The 21,729-nt window shown below is 37.6% G+C and overlaps 1 protein-coding gene across 1 annotated transcript in view; it reads left to right on the forward strand.

The window, feature by feature from the left end:
* The first annotated feature begins 1,223 nt into the window (after nucleotides 1-1,223).
* Nucleotides 1,224-21,729, forward strand: part of LOC139712215 (2-amino-3-ketobutyrate coenzyme A ligase, mitochondrial-like) — a 65,546-nt gene continuing 45,040 nt past the window's right edge. The window contains exons 1-7 of the mRNA XM_071624053.1: nucleotides 1,224-1,450; nucleotides 5,520-5,609; nucleotides 7,531-7,750; nucleotides 8,340-8,436; nucleotides 9,131-9,300; nucleotides 12,105-12,214; nucleotides 13,566-13,667. Coding sequence (XP_071480154.1) covers nucleotides 1,304-1,450; nucleotides 5,520-5,609; nucleotides 7,531-7,750; nucleotides 8,340-8,436; nucleotides 9,131-9,300; nucleotides 12,105-12,214; nucleotides 13,566-13,667 — 936 coding nt within the window. The 5' untranslated portion in view covers nucleotides 1,224-1,303. The remainder of the gene's footprint in view (nucleotides 1,451-5,519; nucleotides 5,610-7,530; nucleotides 7,751-8,339; nucleotides 8,437-9,130; nucleotides 9,301-12,104; nucleotides 12,215-13,565; nucleotides 13,668-21,729) is intronic.

Consider the following 21,729-nt stretch of genomic DNA (forward strand, 5'->3'; position numbering starts at 1 on the left):
GTCTTTTCGGAGCACCACTGACAAAGAAAGACAAAAGAAATGTGCTCCGTTGTAACGAAATGCAGATCGCTTTCGAAAATACGTAGTGGAACAAGGCATTTGCAGCGTTTCTGCATAGGCGAACGCGTCACATCTATCCGTTTGATGTGTCACGCAGAGTTTCCGAGGGGAACTTGCGTTATTGTCATACAATAATCTGAAATTGATTAACTATTTGTTTTATTGTTCACAAAGCTTTCCAGTGTATGACGAGTATTCAACAAACAGAATATAATGCGTGGCCTCCTTGTTTCGTTATACACGTACAATTGTATATTGCATTTGTTCGGTTATAACGAAATTTCGTTATAACGAAAGAAAACTGCCGGTCCCGAGCATTTCGTTATAACGGGAGTGCACTGTAGTGATCAGAAAACTTAGATCAGTGCCTACTAATATATATGCATGTACCCGTAGACAGCCCAGTCGCTGTAAAGCAAGCTGCTCAAAAACCACAACTATATTGCTGTTCAAAATCTGCCTGCTAGAAGTCTACCACCACTAGACAAATGTAGGAGTCTTCGGACCCCTTATTTAACTATACCGGTACACAGCTAGTGCTAGCCCAGTCACTTTCTGCATGGGGTATGGTCGGGCGAGGACCCCTACATGTGAAACCTTAAATTCTTCTTGGTTGTCGAATTTTGGAATGGCTACGTCAAACCTTGGACATTGGTGCAGGTGTTTGTGTTTTAGAGGCACCCGTTTTTTACAGATGTTCAGAACTGAGCATCGTGTCTGGTCGATCTAACTAATAATACCAATTATAAGGTACATATACTAGGTGTTAAAACTAAAAACATTTCCCACTTTTGATCAAAAACTATGTACATGTATCAGATATATAACACTGACGTTGATATGAATGATGATAGGTGAAAAATGTACAATTTTGTTAGAAGTGATTTAAAGCCTCAATCAGTTTCATGAAATTTAAGATTAATTTTTCAAGTTGGGGTACAGATTTTGCTCTATTTTTTAACCCTCTGTACCCTGCAAAATGAACCATATTTTTGTTATTACTGGTACTTTTATTTTGTAATGTATAAAATGAATGTCAATTCCCTACTCATGGTATTAAGTGTGGTGTCTAGTTGTTCTTAATGTCAAATTGATAATCGATTTAAGTATCACATTCTTTGTTCTTCCTCAAATCATGCCACCAGCCCAGAGAATGTCCAGATTTCTGCAAGGCGGGCTCCTCATCAGCCGAACAGCCGCCCGCCATCAGAGCACCGCCCCAGTGGCCGTCCTTGGCAATGCCATGAATGAGGTAATGGAGGCAATCCATGAGGCTGGCACGTACAAGCCGGAGCGTGTCATAACCACAAGACAAGCAGCTGACATCCGCGTGGAGGGCTCCTCCGGGAAGATCCTGAACTTCTGCGCCAATAATTATCTTGGATTATCAGTGAGTGTGGTGGAGCTAGGACACAGAGATTTAAAATGAATAATTCTGTGGGTCATATGTTGAAAGGGATGGTATAGGGCAAGTCCAAGATAATGTCCCCTCAGATGCTCAAAATTCATCTTGATTTAATCGAAAAGTTATTGATATCATGTTGTAGCCAAAGACTTAAATTACATATTTCCAGCAAAGAAAATATTGAATTATGCAAATTTATGCAAGAAATATGACGTTAATTTGCATAAAGTAAAAACAAACCTTACGTACCAGGGTATGGGACAAATTAAAAATATTCATATAAAATCAGTCGAATTTGTCCTTGACCTAGTTCCTTTATGGACATGACCCCTGTATGAGCTAGTATAATTTCCAATCGGTAAGACAAGGTCAGCACATTGATTATGCAAATTATGCACTTTCCCAGAACGAAGTGTCCCATACGTAAGGATTTGAGTATGTTTTTTTAAGTTTTCTCTGAAGATTTCTAACATTGACCAATCATACTTCAGGAAGTTCTAATTTATTCATTTTAACTCCAGATTAGCAAAACTAAATGTGGAAATTTAATTAGTCCTTCGTCTTATAACTAATTAAAGTTTGCTTACGTATGGGACAAATGCCTTACGTATGGGACAAATGCCTTACGTATGGGACATTACATGCAAAGTGAATGGGAAAATCACCTTTTGACATGGATGCTATATGTCCTTACATTTGTTTGGTTTATGGTTATCTTTGCACCTACACTGAAGGATATGTCTATATATCTGCCTCTCCTACTCAGTTGACCTCAGGGAGAGTGTAAGAACAGCATTATTGAGTCAATCTATGATTAAGAAAGGAAAATAAAGAATATCCATTTATTTTCTTATTTTCATTACAGGCTGTGCAGCTGGTCTTCAATTAGCATTCCTCCCTTTAACATTTTGATATTGGATATTTTCTTAATTCAGTTATCATTTTCAACTTTACCTCTCTACAAAATGACTTTGTCCAAGAGAATGGGATTCTCTGAGTGTCATTTTAGGTGCAGTACATTGTTCAGCATGTACTACAGGCTGTACAGCCTCAAAAGGGAAATCAAAACAATTGTGCTTGTGGAGCTCATCAATGACAACATTATAGGTCTTACTGAATAGAAAAATCACTTGAGGTGACAGCAGGTAACTTTGTCATTACTAGAGTTGATAGCAAAGGAAAAACCCTAAGAGAATACTTTTTATTTTGATATGATGTTTAATATTTCAACTGCACACCCTCAGAATATGTCATGACTTTATCAAGGTCATGAACATGATTTCTGAAAATCCGGTAAAATGAAGACTATAGTTCACATTTACCATGAACCACAATATCAATACTGGTTCTCTGGTTGGAGTGCTAAAAACACAAATTACACAAAAAATAGGGAATTCAATTTTTTTTTTCTATTTTGTGTTTGAGGAGACAGATGTGCTCTGAGACACCTTCATCAACTCATACTTACTTTGTACCCCACAGCTACACAATTATCAACATACATTGCAATCTGGTAGTGTATGATCAAATGAGGTTATTAGAATTTATCACAATTGTAAGTTTCAGATCAGTGAGTTACTTAAGTGTTTCAAATCTAGAATTACATTTTCTCTTAAGATTTGAATACAAATGATAATCTTTCCTGTTTTACTACACAAGCATTTATGTATGTACAAAGTATCAACACAAATTTTGTGGTCTTTGGTTTCATAGACTTGAAGCCATGCAATTTGAGAAAAAAAGCCAGCATAGGTACACTGTACATACAAATACATTCTTCTGTCTCTTTGTTCTACCACGGCTTTTAAAGTCTAAAAGTTTCATTGAAATTTGATTGATTTTGCAGTTCCAAGCTAAAATGCACATGGCAAAACATGATGATTACAGAGCAAAATGAATTACTCTTGTTGTTGTGTTTTGTGCTGCATTTCAAACAATTATAAAGCTCTATAAAAACTTAGACAACTTGCAAGGTAAGCCTAGAACTACTGAAAGTACCCACTTCAAACTTTATTTGCAAATTACACTGTACATGACATTTGATTTTACAGTTGAAATAAATCAAGACTACAAATTAGTCATGGTACAAGTGTTGTACATGTGCATGTATGCTACATCAAGGTCACAAGCTAGAATTCGCACATTTTTTTTTCAATTGATATTATGATAAAAATATTGACCAGAGTATTACATATGGGCTAGAAATAGAGTGTCAGTATATACTGTATCTGTATGTTAGACATCATGAGGACAGTGTTAATGCATGACGGAATCCAAACTAAGATATTTAATTGTAAATTGGTAATTACTTTTATTTGTCTTATTTTAGCTTTTGTTAGGTACCTGAACCGGGAAAGCACCCACTTAGCAGTCTATTTCATTTGTTAAATGTTGTGGTATGATTTGTGGAACTGAATATGACACTGGGAAAATTCAAAGTCATTCCCATGAATACACTTGTGCACTAAAGACAAATGTCCCATACGTAAGTTGAGCCATGTCCCATACGTAAGGTGTACTTTTGTTAATTAAACCAACTTCATGAAAAAATGCTTTATTCTTTTGCAATGAAACTTTGCTGAAAGATACTTCAGTATTGTACCTTTCTTCACTTCTAAACAGAACTTGATCAATAAGGTACTTTCAGAGAATTTTCAATTCAAACTTTATTTTGAAAAATCCAGTTTTTCTCTGGTCCCATACGTAAGTTGCCATATTTTTCTTAATAAAATAATTAACCCAAGGTCAAATGACATCAAACTTAAACACAATGTTCTTCTCAGGGATACCATTCATTCTGATGATAAACAGTAAAATCCAAGTCCTCCTTCATTACTTTTCAGAGGTTTGAAATCTCTGAATGTCCCATACGTAAGGTGCGCGATATCTTGGACTTGCCCTATAGTATTGGTTGTGATGACTATTCATCAGTTATTCATTTATTACTTTTTTTTTTGCAAGATACTTAGAAACCACTTTATGACATGTTTTAACTCGTTGAGGACGAGTCCCGAGTATACTCGGGCAAGCGTCTATGGGAAATGCGTGTTGTAGCAAAATCAAACCGTCCTCAACGGGTTAAAAGAGCATAGAATTCTATGAGGAATTCAAATGTTATTTGATGAAAATCAGTTTTGAAATGACTGAGATATCCACAAACAAAGTAAAACAGAACGATCGTAGTAGAAGATGGGTCCCAACTTTTATTAGGATCACTTTTTTTTTGTTGATATCTCAGCCATTTCAAAGCCAATTTTTATCAAATAAGCTTTGAATTCCACTTACAGTTATATATGCTCTTTCCTATTTCATAAAATGTCTCCCATTATCTTAAAAAAAAATCTTCCAAAAATGTTAGAAAGCTGAAGTCTTATCCCATCTGAAATTATGCCATATAAGCCACCAACTCCTGCAGGAACTTTCCTACCAAAATTAATCATTATCTTGTCATCAAATTGGCAGTTCTTAATTCTGTCTCTGTCATATATTGGATGGAGATTATAGATGGAACTTAGTGCTTAATTCATCAAATCTGCACAAATTAGAAAGAGATTGTAGTGATAGAAAAGTTGCCAATTTAGGAGAGACACAGGATCTTTAATCATCAGAAATTAGTGGCCAGTCTAAAAATCACTTTGTAAATTATCTAACATTTTCGAGGCTTAAAGTCAAATGTTATGTGGCTGAAGAAGAATAAGGTATGTAGAGGGTTTAAGTGAAAGAGATTTTTAATTCATTTACTTTTTTTTTTTTGGTGGGGGGGGGGGGATAGTTCTACCTACTGAAGCACTTTTGCAAGTGAAAAAAGTAGCATTGGTTGCATTTGACCAATATAGTGCTGAAATGAAAGTTTTTGTTATTGATCTACCTTATGAAATACTATCACTGATTAGTAAAAAAATTATAATCAAAAGATGCAGCATCACTGTTTCTATATCTTTAGGGTTAGTTGAGTAGCTTAAATTTTGACATTATCTTTTTTGGAACATGATTTGTTCTGTGGTTATTTCTTTGTTGTTTTCACTGTATGTTGTGTCCTTGTGTTTCTTTCCAGAGTCACCCAGAAGTTGTGGATGCTGCCAAGAAGGCGCTAGATGACTATGGTGCAGGGCTTAGTTCAGTCAGGTTCATTTGTGGCACACAGGTGAATAATAATATTTATAAAATGGGTTCAAGAATGTAGCCAATAGGAAGCGCTGAAATGAGTCACGTGGGCATTGTTTACTTTAGTACCATTGCACTGCAGTACCAGTGCGCACTCAATCAGTTGTTCCAAGTGCGTCGCGCGCTACTATACACGCTGTAAATCCTGTAAACAACTTCTAGTTCGGGCTGCCGGCCGGCCTTTCTTGTGTGCATAACATATTATGTGGCGTACGTATACAGTACTCTTATAGGTACAGTAATTATGTGCAGGAATTTCCGAGTGCGACGTGCTTGACTCTCTCGAGCGAGTGGTACATGTAGCTAACTGGTATTGACCCACAAAGGTACGTGAAAAATGCTGTTAGTTTTCGACCCATTTTATAAAACAAATGATGCCCAGGATTATTTCGTCGCGTTAGTGGAGATGCAGCTCACTCTCGGGTATTTACAATGTAGTGCATGTTTCACAATTGTAAATACCCTCGAATGCGCTACATCTCCACTAACGCACTCTATCCTGTGCATCATTTGTATAGTAACTTACAGACCTTTTATCTATGATGCTCTTTTTCTTTTCCGCCTCTTTCTTTCGTACCTTTTCTTTAGTCACCTCTTCCTCCATGATCTCTCTTTCTTTTACCTCTATCTCAGTTGCTCTGTCTTTCCACTGCATTCTTGTCCTTTCTTCTCAGAAATACAGAGACTCCAACCCAAAGCACCTTCTGATCGGGAGATTCTCCCACCTGAAACCCTTAGCAAACGGGAGACTCCAATTTGATGTGCGCAAAGTTCCTTGCGGCCGGGGTCCGCTTAAGGACCCTGGAAGCTCTAGGGTTCTAGATGCTCTCTCATGCTATCTAAGGCTTATTTTTCAACATACAATGATATTAAGACATTAAGTAAGAAATCATTTCAAGCGGGAGACACAGAGCCAGGGCGGGAGAAATTAAATCTCAAGCGGGAGAATGGGAGATTTTGCAAAAATGGGCTTTCGGCGGGAGATCTCCCGTCGAAAACGGGAGAGTTGGAGTCTCTGGAAATAATTCTTCTCCCTCCTCTTCTTCTTGTGCTTGGTTTTTTTTTTCTCTTCCTTCCTCATCTTCTGCTTCCTCGTACTTATCATCATCATCATCATCATCTTCTTCTTCTTCTTCTTCCTCCTCTTCTTCTTCTTCTTCTTCTTCTTCTTCTTCTTCTTCTTCTTCTTCTTCTTCTTCTTCTTCTACTTCTTCTTCTACATCTTCTTGTTTTCCACCACTACTTTTGAACAAAAATATTTTCCCGTTCATTTCATCTCTCTCTCCTGCCATATCCATAGATTCCCATGCATGAAGCTATCTCAATTCAAGTTGTTGCGATTACTGGTTGTCATCTAACATGTAGGACCCTATCATTGTTCTGACCAGCTTTGCTGGTATTCCTTCTTTTGCTTGAGTTCTGGAGGGATCTATGCAGGTTGCCGTAGTTTTTATTTTTTTGGTGTTTTTTCAGAGTTTTGATGAGAAAGAGCACCAAAGTTCTATGTTATTTTTGTTAGGGTGTTTCACAAGAGAATTTAAGCCAATCTTGGAATTAATGTTGATCAAGTTCAAATGATAAGATACTGACTTCCAAATGAATATGAACATTTTGGAGACTTTTCATGCAGCACTGAAGTTAGAGACGAGGGACATTTTGTGTAAATTTTGCTAATTATTTGAAGTTGATTCTTAATGTTGAATAGAACTGAAGATGGAAACCAATAGCATACCGTAATTAAAGTAGATCTTAACTTTATTTATTATTTTGAATCCTTTATGAAACGCCCCCCCCCCCCTGGACTACCAAATACTGAGCATAGAAAATGATCCTCTGTAATGCCAGATCACCGAGTAAAAGCCATGTAAGCTATGATCCTAATTTTGACTCTTGTTTTTTAGGACATTCACAAGGAATTGGAGGACAAGATTTCCCGTTTTCATGGTCGTGATGACACCATCCTCTATGCGAGTTGCTTTGACGCCAATGCTGGAATCTTCGAGGCCCTCCTCACACCGGACGATGCGGTCATCTCGGACGAGCTAAACCACGCCTCCATCATCGACGGCATCAGACTGTGCAAGGCGCAGCGCATGCGTTACAAACACATGAACATGGAAGGTTAGTGGACGGTTTACAATCCGTTCCTCTGAAGGTTTGTAAGAATGCACCTTGTTCTCATTTTGTGGTTTACAACCAAAGTAGCAATATTCAGTAAAACATCAATTAAAATCTGATTTTCTTTATCCCTAGTTCATCTGGCACCACACTCACAACCTACCACCCTTTAATTGTCAAAGAGTTGGTTGTAAACTATTTCGTTTGACTTGTTTGTAACCCTTTGGCCCCCAATTTCCCCTGGTAGCCCCTCTTGACACTCGGTTCACGGTTGGGAGCCTCTCCTTTAGTGTGTGTGTGCGTCTATGCGTCTGTAAAAATCTATTTTTTCAGGCATCATATTGCGCCTGTATACACCTATGCTACAAACTAATCTCCACACACAATCAAATGGTCTGTAAAATGTGTTTACAAAATGAAAGCAAGTGAAATTTGTAGCTCTGTCTAGTTGGGTTTGCTGCAGACTTGCCACTAAATTCATCCAACATGCACAGTCACCATAAACAGACTCAAATGCAAAGTCTCTTGTTCATTAGTATTATGTTTGTGTGGTAAGAATGTGACAGGTCACCTTTCTTTGTGATCCCTGTAGACTTGGAGGCTAAGCTGGAGGAATCAAAAAATTGTCGAATGCGTCTCATCGTCAGCGACGGTGTTTTTAGCATGGATGGCGACATTGCTCCTCTCAGGTAAGTGCGAAATGGTTTTCACCTTCATTAACCCATCTTCAGCCCTGCTTTAATGGACCTTATCCCAACAATGTTGGGAGAACATCCAGAGAACAAAATTCCTCGCCTCGGGCAATAAAACCAGAAGAGAGAGGAAGGGGTACCCTTTTAAAAGACTCACGCTGAAAACTTTCTAAGGGTAGGTTTCCATGAAGGAGATATGTCCTCTGATGTGACTACAGTGCACTCCCGATATAACAAAATTAAGCAAATTAAGCAATTTTTAGGCTGGGGATAATTCTATATATGAAATAAACAACAATACTTCACTAAAAATATGTCATAAATATTAAGGAATAGTGCATTCTACCTTAAGAAATATGAGCAATGAATGATAAAGATCATTTGCAGAAAAATCTATCATCAAACTGCAAAAATGTGGTTTGGGGAACTTAATGATTCAGACTCACAATCAAAATTTTATGAATTCGAGGGAGATATACTCCAATTATCGTATGTGGCCATAATTAATACATGTTATACAACAACATTAGTAGAACACACCAGTGACCTTTGACGAAAGTCGGACAGTCTGTTCAAAAGCTGTGTTTTGGATTATAGCAATTGCATCAAATGTACAATTGCAGTTATTAAAGACACTGTGATAGCAGTTAGATTGCTAAGTAACAGTCATAGGTTCATTCTCTTTTTCCAGGGAGATATGTGACCTGGCAGACAAGTACAACTCCCTGGTCTTCATTGACGAGTGTCACGCCACGGGATTCCTCGGGGAGACGGGGCGTGGCACGGAGGAGCACCTCGGTATCGATGGGCGGTGCCACATCATCAACTCCACCCTGGGGAAAGCCCTGGGTGGGGCAGCAGGTGGGTTGGAAGAGATGCTAGGATGATTTGTGAAGGAGGCAAGAACTAGTAGGAGGAGGGAGGGGGAGGAAGGGGGAGGAGGAAGGTGGATTGGAGTAGATGGTATTGGCGGGGCTAGCATGTAGGCTGTTTGACAAATATGGTACAGATTTGTACATGTTTGATGTTAGATATGGTTTTGTTGACTGCAAGAAATTGTAAGGATATGTGTGGTAAAGATGGCTAATGTAGGTGGAGGGGGGGGGGGGTTAGGGGTTGGGGGTTGAGAGTAATGTGGGTATATGGTTGATATCAGATGACAAACTGGTAAGAAGGAATGAAAGAATATTTATGTGTGGAAAAGTGTAAATGACAGGTGGGGAGATAGGTAGGAGTGATTGGGGTGTGATACGGTTAGGATAGAGGCAGTTTGATTAATATGGTACATGTTTAATATTAGATGTCAATGTGGTTTAGTTGGAAGAAATTGAGAGGATATGTGTGGTAAAGTGGGCAAATGGGGGAGGGGATAGAGGAGGGGATGAGAGTAAGATGGGTGTGGGGTTAGGATGGAGACTCTTTAATTATTTTGGATAACATTTTTGATTCCCAAATTCAAGTTTGTTTCATTGCAAGAGATGCCAGGATGCTGTATGAGGCAGGAGAAAGCTGGTTGGGTTAGGAGAGGGTGGAAGTAGATGGAGATTGGGTGTGGTTACGATAAGATAGGGGCTGTTTAACTATTGGTGGTACGTGTTTGGTACTGGATGAGGTTTAGTTGGTTGGAAGAAATGTTAACCCATTCTTTACTGAATTCTGAAATTTCTGTAGACTTCATGCATAAGGCACAGATTCCCATAGGGAATGGGTCAAGGTACACCCTATGGCCCAAATTCACGAAGGTGGTACAAATGAAACCATTTTTTAAAATTATGGAGTGCCAAGTGTCGCATGGAATATTTCGTTACGAAATGGGTCATTTCGTCAAAAAAATTACCGTTTCATCAACAAAATGACCGTTTTGTTAATGAAATTATCATTTCGTGGAGGAAATGTTCATTTTGTTACAAAATGTTGTCATTTTGTTACAAAATAATCATTACATAGACGAAATGACTGATTTCGCAATGAATTATTCCGTACAACACTTGGTGCTCCATGGTTTTTATGCCTCCGCAACGAAGTGGCCGGAGGCATTATGTTTTCGGGTCGTCCGTCCGTCCGTCCGTCCGTCCGTCCGTCTGTCTGTCCGTCCGTCCGTCCGTACGTCCGTACGTCCGTACGTCCGTCCGTCCCGTTTTGTTTTTGTCGATATCTCAAGAACCGTGTGGTGGTTTTACATTAAACTTGGTATGAGGGTATATCCTTGGGGGATAATACTTTGTGTGGATTTTAGGGTCACAGGGTCAAAGGTCAAAGGTCACAGGTTTATTTTGTGAAAAAAAATTGAAATTTCATGTTTTTCTCCATATCTCGCAAATGGTTCAAGGTATCTTCATGGAACTTAGTATATATGCTTGTACCGATGGGCAGTGATTATCTAGGGAAGTTGGGGGTCATGGGTCAAAGGTCAGGGGTCAAAGGTCAAGGTCAACTCCTCAAAATATCACTACTTTCCTTAAAATGCAATAGGCTGAAGGTTTTTTTTTTTTTTTTTTAAACTTGATGTATGGCATGTATTACCCAATATATATTTTTGGGGAAGTTTCTTGCCAAAAGGTCAAAGGTCAAAAGGTAAAAGGTCAAGTGAAAGTGCTAAATTGCACTTTTTCCTCCATAGCTCGAAAGTAACTCAAGGTATCATCATGAAACTTACATATTTATGCATGTTCAACCTAACAGTGATTCTCTTTGGAACTGTGAGGTCAAAGGTCAAAGGCCAGGTTTAGATAATGCTATTTTCCCATTTGATACTGAAATTATACTTTTTCTCAATACCTTGAAAATTACTCAATGCATAAACTTATAAAAGGGTCAAAAGTCAAGTAAAAATCATCAATTTCCCAAATACCTGCACTCTGACATTTTAATCATTCATCCAATTGAACCTAGTTCTAGGAAAGTGAACATTCAGCACATTTGTGTCAAACCTGTCATTTTAATATTTTGCCAATTGTGTGAAACTGTCATCACACATTGTCAAGACATTGTACTATAGACCTATTAGGAGAACCATGCATTATGGCGGAGGCATATCAGTAGCCGTAGCGATATATCTAGTTGTCCATGGTTTTTGTCCATGGTTTAATTTGTACCACCTTCGTTAATTCGGGCCATAGACAAGGACTGAAAGGGGGGGTGGGGATGGCTGGGTGGGACTAGCTGAAATGTCGTGGGTCAGTCTTGTTTCTTTTCAAGCATGTATTGTTTTGTATATAACTGTATGTGATTTTTATGAAGTCTATTGTACTCCAATGTTATATCATGTATTTGTACACAGGGCTCCCTTGGAAAGCAGTTGAGAATCTTAAATATGATGGCATAAATAAGTAAATGAATAAATCAAGTGGTGGCTGTTTAACGAATATGGTACATGTTTGATGTAAGATGTGGTTTTGTTTGGTTGAAAGGGATGCAAGGAAATATGTACGTATATGTAAACACAGGGCTTGTAAGGCGGGGGGGGGGGGGGAGGGGGGTGGGGTAGGATTATGATAAAGGCTGCCTGGCTAATGTGGGTATGTATTTGATTTCAGGTGTGGTTGGTGTTGGAGTTAAGTGCAGCAAAGAGACAATATTATTTCTGTAGTTTTGTTTGATTTCATTGTTATTATTATCATTACTACTGTATGATAAAAGCTCATGTATTTTAATTTCTATTCCAGGTGGCTACACCTCAGGGCCCCAGGGTCTCATCGACATGCTGAGGCAGAAGTCCCGCCCATACCTCTTCTCTAACTCACTACCCCCACCAGTGGTGGCCAGTGCTTCCAAGGTATGTTAGAAGATGCATTCTTGTGGCTGGTAACCATGGCGACAGGATGATGCAGAGCTCTCTAAAATCTCCTAGTACCACATATGCAGTAGTACTACTTCATGGATATTTTGTGTTTCTACACCAACAGACAGAGTGACAGACAGAGTGACAGACAGGCAGGCAGAAATACAGATTGATATACAGACACAAACAAAATAGTTGAAGAAAAGCAGGAAATGAACAGCACCTGGTAATGTTGTAACTTGGTTTGCAACTCTTTTGGTAATTCATTAATTACATCTCAAAGTCTGCTGCCAACACTGTTGCAATAAAAGGAAGATGGCATCTTTACATCTCTTGTACGACTTGGTGCAAAAAATATCCCAGATGGTCTTAGTATCAATTGTGCTCTTTAATGATTTATGTCCAGTTACTAAAGAGCTTTAGTGCAAACAGGTACTTGAGTGCGAACTATTCATATGCCCTGTACAATTGCTTTGTGATTACATGGGGAGATATGAAGCAGTAGGCTCACCCACATGCTAGCATGCTAGCATACGAGCAACTAAGGAGCAGCCAAATCACAAATTGTTTATTCTTGGTCAAGTTCAGAAGTTCTAATACACACTGTGTGTGACTTACCGGTACTTGAGTGTGAAGCCTGCCATTTCTAAGTGGGTAACATGTACAGCACTGTGAAATTACAGATCTATGCCATTGTTTAGTTCGCCCTTTATTGGTTGTGAGAAAAATCTCTTTGCACTTGCAGGTCACTTAGCTCAACTTGTCGTGCTTTTTCATCAGCATTTAGTAATCCATCTGAATTTGACCTAGATGTAGGTTGAATGATAAACCCATTATGGTGCAGCGATATGCCATTGTGACAATCATTTTGTTTTATAAATTTTCTCTCTATATAGATACAAAAACAAAGAAATGTAAAGAGATTTGACCTGCAAAAGAATCTTGTTTTAAGTTTTGTTTATTATGTATTGTTGGTTCAGAAAGATAAGGGTGTTAACGCCATAAGGTTAGTATTACCTTATGTCTTCCTCAGCTGACAATCTGACCTCTTTATGATGAGGTTCACTACACTGTGATTGATGTTGTTGCTTCTTTGTATCATTTTGAAACCCACCAGGTGTTTGACATTGTCATGAAGGACAATACCTTGGTGTGAACTCTGACATGAAAGAAATTCTGACAATTTTGCTCATACAATAATAGAAACTTTATTGAAATAAACTCCAATGTGGGGTAGAATTGAACTTTACTGAGTGACTTCTCTTCCTCATTTACATCACCATGGAAACTTTCAAATAATGTGTTTCCTACTGTTGTTTCTTTGTATCATTTTAAAACCCACCAGGTGTTTGACATCATCATGAGGGACAACTCCCTGGTGTCAAAGGTTGCGAGCAACACCAAGAGGTTTCGAGATCACATGACCAGCGCTGGCTTCACTGTTTGGGTGAGTATGATCTTCCACCGAGTGACGTGACATGCTGAGCTGTGTGTTGGTAGTTCTTTCATTCATCCATCTATCCATCCATTCATTCATTCATTCATTCATTCATTCATTCATTCATCCATTCATTCATTCATTCATTCATTCATTCATTCATTCATTCATTCATTTATCCATCCATCCATTCATTCATTTATCCATCCATTCATTAATTCATTCATTCATTCATCCATCCATCCATTCATTCATTCATTCATTCATTCATTCATTCATTCATTCATTCATTCATTCATCCATTCATTCATTCATTCATTCATTCATTCATTCATTCATTCATTCATTCATTCATTCATCCATTCATTCATTCATTCATTCATTCATTCATTCACTCATCCATCTTCCACACATTCATTCATTCATCCATTCATTCATTCATCCATCCATTCATTCATTCACTCATCCATCTTCCATACATTCATCCATTCATTCATTCTTTCACTCATTCATTCATTCGTTCATTCATTCATCCATTCATTTATTCATTCACCATTCATTCATCCATCCATCCCTCCCTCCATTCATTCATCCATCCATCCATCCATCCATCCATTTGTTTGTTAATTCATTCATCCATCCATCCATTTGTTCATTCATTCATTCACTCATTCATTCATTCATTCATCCATCCATCTGTCTATCCATCTATCCATTTATTCATTCATTCAATCAATCATTAATTAATTAATTAATTAAGTAAGCAATTAATTAATTCATCTATCCACCCATCAATCCATCCATCCACCGTGTGTCGTGGCTAACACATAAATGGGACCTTCATTAATGTCCTATCGGAGGGAGAGAGTGTTTAGCCTCTTACTAGAGGGGATGGAATGCTTACACACAACATTGCTCGTTGAGACTCTGGATTTGAACCCGCTCATGGATGCGAAGGTAGTAGATGCGCTACCCACTGAGCCTTATTCCCCACCCTTGCCTCCCAGGCAGCTGGATTACAGATGCACGCTGCTGAAATCTCAGTAGGCACATTATGGTTAAATTCTTGGAATAATGTGATTATTGAAACCCATTGAGGACGAGCAGATTTTGCTATAACACGCATTTCCCATGGACACTTGCCTGAGTATACTCAGGACATGTCTTCAACAGGTTAACATCTGTAAATTTGTTTAAAATCCAAATTTGTAATTGACCTTTCTTTCACCTTTCTCTGCAGTGTGTTGCAGCTTTCTTTGAAAAAAAAAATATGCTATTTCACATTAAACAAACTGCACTTCTTGGTTTGTTTTCTTTTGTTTGTGTTTTTTGTTAACCATAGGTGAGAGAATTGATGAGGTACATGTAGGCTGTTACTAAGTACATTGAAAGTGATCTGTGCAAAATGTGATATATATGGTAGGTGTGCAAAATGTGCTGTATGTACACTTAAGATCCAGTTGTGCGGGGCTACCATATGGAGTTGGAAGGCTGGCCTGGTTTGGGTATACAAGTGTATTTGAGAATCCAGGCTGTACATACCAAATTTTGTACAGCTTCATCACAGATCTCTGTGCAAGTACACACACAGTATCAGAATATCATCTTTGATGCATATATTCGCTGATGGGTGCTATTTGTGGTTTTCGAATGCCCCCCGTGGGCACAGCGAATTCTACTGAGACCACCTTATGTTTTCCCATGTTTCTGGGGCTGTAATGGTAACAAAACATTCTGGCAACTGTATGTATGCACACATACAAAGAACGCACATCCACTCATGCTGATAAGTTTGATGACAAAGCCGTTGAGTTTATTATGCAAATGCCCATATGCAGCACACAGTGACTGGAAGTGTGGCGTATCTCCACTTGCATCATGCTTGCTTGTTCTTACTTAAACAAAGCATAAAAAAGCCTACTTTCAGTTATGAGCTGGTTTTCAGCCAGGCCATGAACATTCATGACAAAGTGAGTATTTGCATAAACAAAGTTACTACAAATGAGAATACAGCCCGACCTCTCTAAACGGGCATACACGTTTATCTGAATCTCTCAATAATCTGGATGCAGTCTTGCCATGATTTTTTTTTTCCAGTCTCATATTTTCAGGGAAAAGGGGGATTTTAAAATCAAACAAAATTCAAACACAAACTCACATGAATTACATATTATTCCCAACATCCATAATTAACATACATTCACATCAAATTTTCATTCTTATTAAAGGCATAATCTACCATATGCAACATGAAACAAAAACCCAGTAGTGCATCAAAATAGTTCTAAAATGTGAGTTAAGGATACAAACAACCATTGTAAAAATTTGAATGGGTAAAATTGATGTTAAGTATTGTTAAATGTACATATTTGAACTATAGTTATGATAAAAATTTCCAGACTAAACCGTCTACAGGTACAGTTTATTGAGAAAAATACAGATATCTCCTTATATTTTAGGCTTTGTTACAAAAATTTTACATGATATCATGTTTGTGGTATAACAGACCAACATGTATAGCTATGCATTTAATGTCATATCTTGAAAATGTTTTTAATCACTGTTCTCAAAAAGGTATGCTACATAAAACCTTTAACATGCATTCAGACATTCACTACCTGCATTCCAAATCATCGCAGTGTTCACTACCTGCAATAGGTTACATGAATACAACTGTTGCTACCATCCGGGAGGCAGCTGCGTGCATTAATAAATATTGAGTCTCCCATATCCAGCCAAATCCCTTTTACGCAGGTGAGTGCTGGTCCTGACATGTCCAGATAAGAGAGATTGGACTGTATTAAAAATCATACAAATTACATGTAGTTGTAACATGGAAAATACATTGTGTAAAAAAAAAAAATCAAAATAAGAACTGAAGAAATAACATGTATATTGTAGTACAAAGATTAGAAAATATCACGTGTCTCAATACAAATAGGTAAAAAAGTGATGAATAAACCTTAACCCGTTGAGGACGAGTTGACTTTGCTGTATAAACAGGCATTTCCCGCAGACACCTGCGTTGAGTACCCGTATACCAAGTACAAGTCTTCAACAGGTTGATATGGGACACAGGTTTGACAAATAGAAACAGACTGACTTGTCTGTGAGCAAATAGTTGATCATACAAAAATTGACTTTTAGATGTACATATGTATGAGTTGTTGCAATTATAGAACACTTTTATTAATTTCTGTCATGAATAACATGAAATTGTCCTGAGGCTTTACAAGGTGGTTGATGTGAATAGGAAACGAGTGTAAGAGGCGAAGAAGCATAAAGAAAACTCTGTTCTTCTTTCTTTTCTTGTATGTCATGCACAAGAAAATGGTCTTACAATAAAATGATTTTAGAGCTCAGTACAATTGATAAAAATTCCATCATGAATAAACAGTACTTCTTACAAGCCATTATTGAGCAAAGTACATAGTATGAAACATTTGTCCTGTGCATATTGTTTTCAAGTGCTTTGCAATAAATAATGCTGAATGGACAATAATTTAGCATATTGCTAGCACCCTGAACTGGCTTTTGCATGACAACATCACATGCACAATTCTTCTCACTTATTGTACACACCTGTAGCTGATATTAGCCAGAGGTAATCTGTGTGTTTTTTTTTCTGTAAAACCAGATTTTTTTTTTTTTTTTTTGTTGTGCATTTCAATTTGGTGAGTTTTTTTTTTTAAACCAAGATTTGTGAAATTGAAAATGCATGCAAAACTTCATGTTTTAAACATTATATGCTTTGAATCTTATGAGTACTTTGTAAATACTTGATGTGTCAAAAAAGCTCCAGTTTGTGAAAATTTTATGCCCCAAATATTACCGGTTTTACAGTACAACTTATATTCCATTATGATACTGACCACAATGTGCCACATGGTGGGGCTACAAGTAATGCCAACTCTTCTTATACCAGGCAAGTTCACTCAAATATGTGTGCATTGAGTGAATGCAGCACTATTGGTAGAACATAGCATCGAATTGTCCAATTTTCGTCAAACTTTCACTGATGTGTTCTACCAATATTGCTGCATTCACTCAATCCACACATAAATTTGGATGAATTTGTTCTTTAAAGTTAATTTGCAATAAATACACTGTACAAGTGTAGCACTGTTTCTTGTGAACAACACAAGAGCTTTCATGGAAAATACTGTTTTCCCCTAATGAATTGCATTACTACACATGTCTGTTGCAGGTGAGGTAAAATTACTGTTACTCCATAGAAAATATGCTTTTGATTTCAGCCCTCAAAATAATTCAGTGCTGTTTACAAGGTTGGTATCCCTTGGATATATGCACTGCTTATTGAATATCAAACTCCACAACATCCTTCAAAAGCTAAGGCCATTCAGTCATGAGACTGATAACATAAAAGTGAACATTGTACACAAGTCACAAAATCCATTTTACACATGCCCCAGTCTCAATTCCGAATATATAAACTGACTGTTCATTATTTTGAAATTATTTTGAAATGATTCATCCAGGGATAATACATGTAAACCATATATACTTTTATAGTAGAAATATATGTATGATTTTATACTTTAAAAAAAAATATAATTTCATATATTTTTTTTTATTTATTTTTTTGGTACATGCAATCAGGGATTCACCAATTGAGACTATCATACACTATAAACTAGCCTGCATAGCCTGCATGTACAAACTGTAAATCTACACTGTTCTATCTAATATAAATTGCTCATGGGCTAAATGCACTATTTTCGTAAAAAAAAAAAACTTGAGATCATGCTTATGTCAAATTTCTAGGCAGGTATAGACTATATAAATACACCTGTTTATCTACATGTCACATGTCTTTTTGGTCCCTTCATGATGATTGCATGTACAATGTGATGGCATACAGTGTTATCAACATCGGTCACAGAAAGCATTTATATTATATAATTTCCCTCCTGAAAATAGCTCTTCTATGGTGTATTATTAGAAAGCACTTTTGTGGTATAGTTTTGGTGACAATAAGAAAGATGGAAGCTAATTCCACAGTTTCACACATTTGTATGAAACCATGATATCAGTAATGATAATGATGATAATACATGATTGTGATGATGACAATAATGATAATGGTGATACTAATAGTAATATTGATAATAACAGTGATAAAACATAATTGTAAATTTCTGTTGCGCAGTTTTTTATGGGAATATACTCAAAACAAGTCAGGGAGTAGCTGAGTACAACATATTTATAGATAACATAAATGAGATTTACACTGGAAATTTCACAATGTGGTGGTGGTGGTGGGAAGAACAGGATTCGAAAGAACTAATAATGACATAAAGTGAATCCAAACTATGTTATGTTCTGTATGCATTATCATACCATCCCCTATTTTTAAAAGAGGTGTTTATTTGTTTTGTTTGTCTATTTTCATTTCCCATCTAACAAGATGGGTGGACAGCTGATATTTAGGAGCATTAGCTGGTCCTCCATGGTTTCCAACTATGAGAACTTGGGTCAGACTACTTAACTTCACTATGCATTCTGCTTTTTGCGATGAATGAACGATCTTTTACGTGCATGAGTTGTGACTCTTGCACACACGGGACCTCCATTTAGATGTCCATGCGAGGACAGAGTGTTTTACCTCTTTATAGAGGGGACGGCATGATTACACACAATAACATCAAGTAGTTGTGATAATCAGCAAATGCAAATCTGTAACCCTACAAAGTCGTCATTGCTATTAAAAGTCATTCTTTTCCAAGATTAATGATGGTACAAAAATTATTTCATTTCAACTTTCTATAAGGCACAGCCATGTTTCCTGTCTTATTGTGGTGTAGGATGGAAGCACAAAACATGTACTTCATGTACAATTTGTATGCACTCAAAGCGAAATTTCCCTCCAACAAGTACATGGATTCAGTGAATGTAAAAACCTAGGGAAACACTCAGTTGAGTCTCATGTAAAATCAGACAGTTCATACGCAAACGTCATGAATTTCTTCATTTTGCCTACTTCATTCACCACCCTCTTTCAAAAGGAACTCAACATCAATCTGACATGAAAGAATAGAGAGACATAGATCGGATCAAAACACCTGAGTTCAAAGAAATTGAAGGAACATTGTTTCATGGCTCTCAGCCACATATCAAGAAGACATGTGTATGGAAAGAATTTAGGTGGAATGTGCCGTCTTTTTGATAGCCACATGAAAGAGTAAATCAAGTAGAAAGACTGAGGGGTAAGTCGTAAAAAGTGGGCCATAGAAGTGAACCATGAGAGAGTACATGTAGGTGAGATGCAGCTATTGTCCATACTTCTGCAACCTCTTCTTCTCGAGTAAAGGCTAATTTGTGCATTTTCTGACCCTAACAATTTCTGGTATCCTAGGGTACAAAACAGAAATTCACCATTTTGTTGAATTGTTATTTCTTTTCATCTTTTTAGCACTCTACCTTGGGATACCAAAATATTGCTTTTGTGCAAGAAGATTTGGGAGCTCAAGAGTCATGGAGCTCTGATTGACTGGTCACGTGACCTTCTGCAGGGGTCATGTGATAACTACATTGTATGCAGTTCAGGGCTGGATTATTTGCATTATGTGAAATGTGACAATGTCGCAGAAGTAGGAATTTACCGCTTGTCGGATTATGAAGAGAATTGTTCAATATATAAGAAGTGGTCTCTGAGCTATTTATGTGCACTATTTTTATTTTTGAATGGCAGAATATAGTTATTCGTTTTATTGCCTTCAATTCAATTTTTGGAGTGAGAACCAGAGATGAATTGGCAGTCAGTCTGCAGTTCTTTGAGATATTTGTTGCATGAGAGCACTATAAAAATGACAGTAAACCGTGTGATATATGAGTCTTCAAAGCAACCTGGGGGGCATTTCATCAAGCATTTTGTCAGGTATTTTTTTTTTTCAAGAAATTTTCATGAGCTGCTAAAATCCTTGCAATTTGATCGATACGATGAGAGCAAATTTGTGAAATCTGTCAAAAAAAAAAAAAAAAATCTGTCAAAGTGTTTGATGCATTGCCCCCCCCCCCCCCCCGTTCTCTGCCCTAGTGAGCTCCTTTATATTGTACGTTGTATCCTGCCCCCATCCTCATCGACCCCCCCCCCCCCCCCCCCCCCCCCCCCCACTCCGGGGTTGGAGGTACCATATCGTTGATGGGGTGACAAGACCTTGTATCTCAATTTTTGGTGAAAATGACTTTTATTGATTAATAGTCAGATAGTCAGTTTTAAAGTTGTGTCCTGTCCAAATCCTAGCTGTCTTACCCCCCCAAAATGAAGTCACCACGGCATATCAAAGGAAAGTTTCTCCCATTTGATATTTAATAGTGCTTTGGCTGCCCTGGTTTTTTTTGCTCTCCTGAACATTTTGACATTTTGTATTACGAGGTCTTGTCACCCAAGTGACGATATGCATATACTCTAAAAGTGGTTTCTTTCGCGGTGGTTTTATTTTCGCGCTTTTCACACTTTGAAGTTGAACTGCGAATTCAACATCACGCGAAAATGTTTTGAACTCGCCGCTTGTTACAACGCCATTGCGCACATGCACACACAATTCCGCGCATTGAGTGTATTGATGGTCAACACACACACAGCGATACAGCATACCGCGCAATTCAATGTAGCCATTCACAGGATTTCAGGTAATCCTGCATTTAATTTTAATTTCTATTTAATAAATAAAATAATAATTGGATTATAGTTTGGGTTTTCATGTGCAAAATAAAACAGTTTTTGCCGACTGTGAATTCACAGATTTTGGCGACCGCAATTTAAACACACTCAAAAAAGTCGGCACCGATAGAAACCGCGAAAGTATCTGTACGCAAAAGAAACCACTTTTACAGTATTCCCTGAATTTCAAGAAAAGGGATACTTTCGTTCAATGAAATCTGGTAAGAACAAATGATAAAAATAGGATCTCAATATGGGGGTGCAACATGCTGCTTGTGAGAAAGGGGGATAAGGAGAGAAAGAAAGAAAAAGAGAGGGAGGTGATAGAAAACTTTGTGATACAAGTCTTGCCAGATCGACTTGCAAAACAATATGCATACAACATGT

The sequence above is a fragment of the Diadema antillarum genome, unplaced genomic scaffold (assembly GCF_040938485.1).
Source record: "Diadema antillarum isolate AM-2024a unplaced genomic scaffold, OU_Dant_1.0 seq00001773_RagTag, whole genome shotgun sequence".
NCBI lineage: Eukaryota > Metazoa > Echinodermata > Echinoidea > Diadematoida > Diadematidae > Diadema > Diadema antillarum.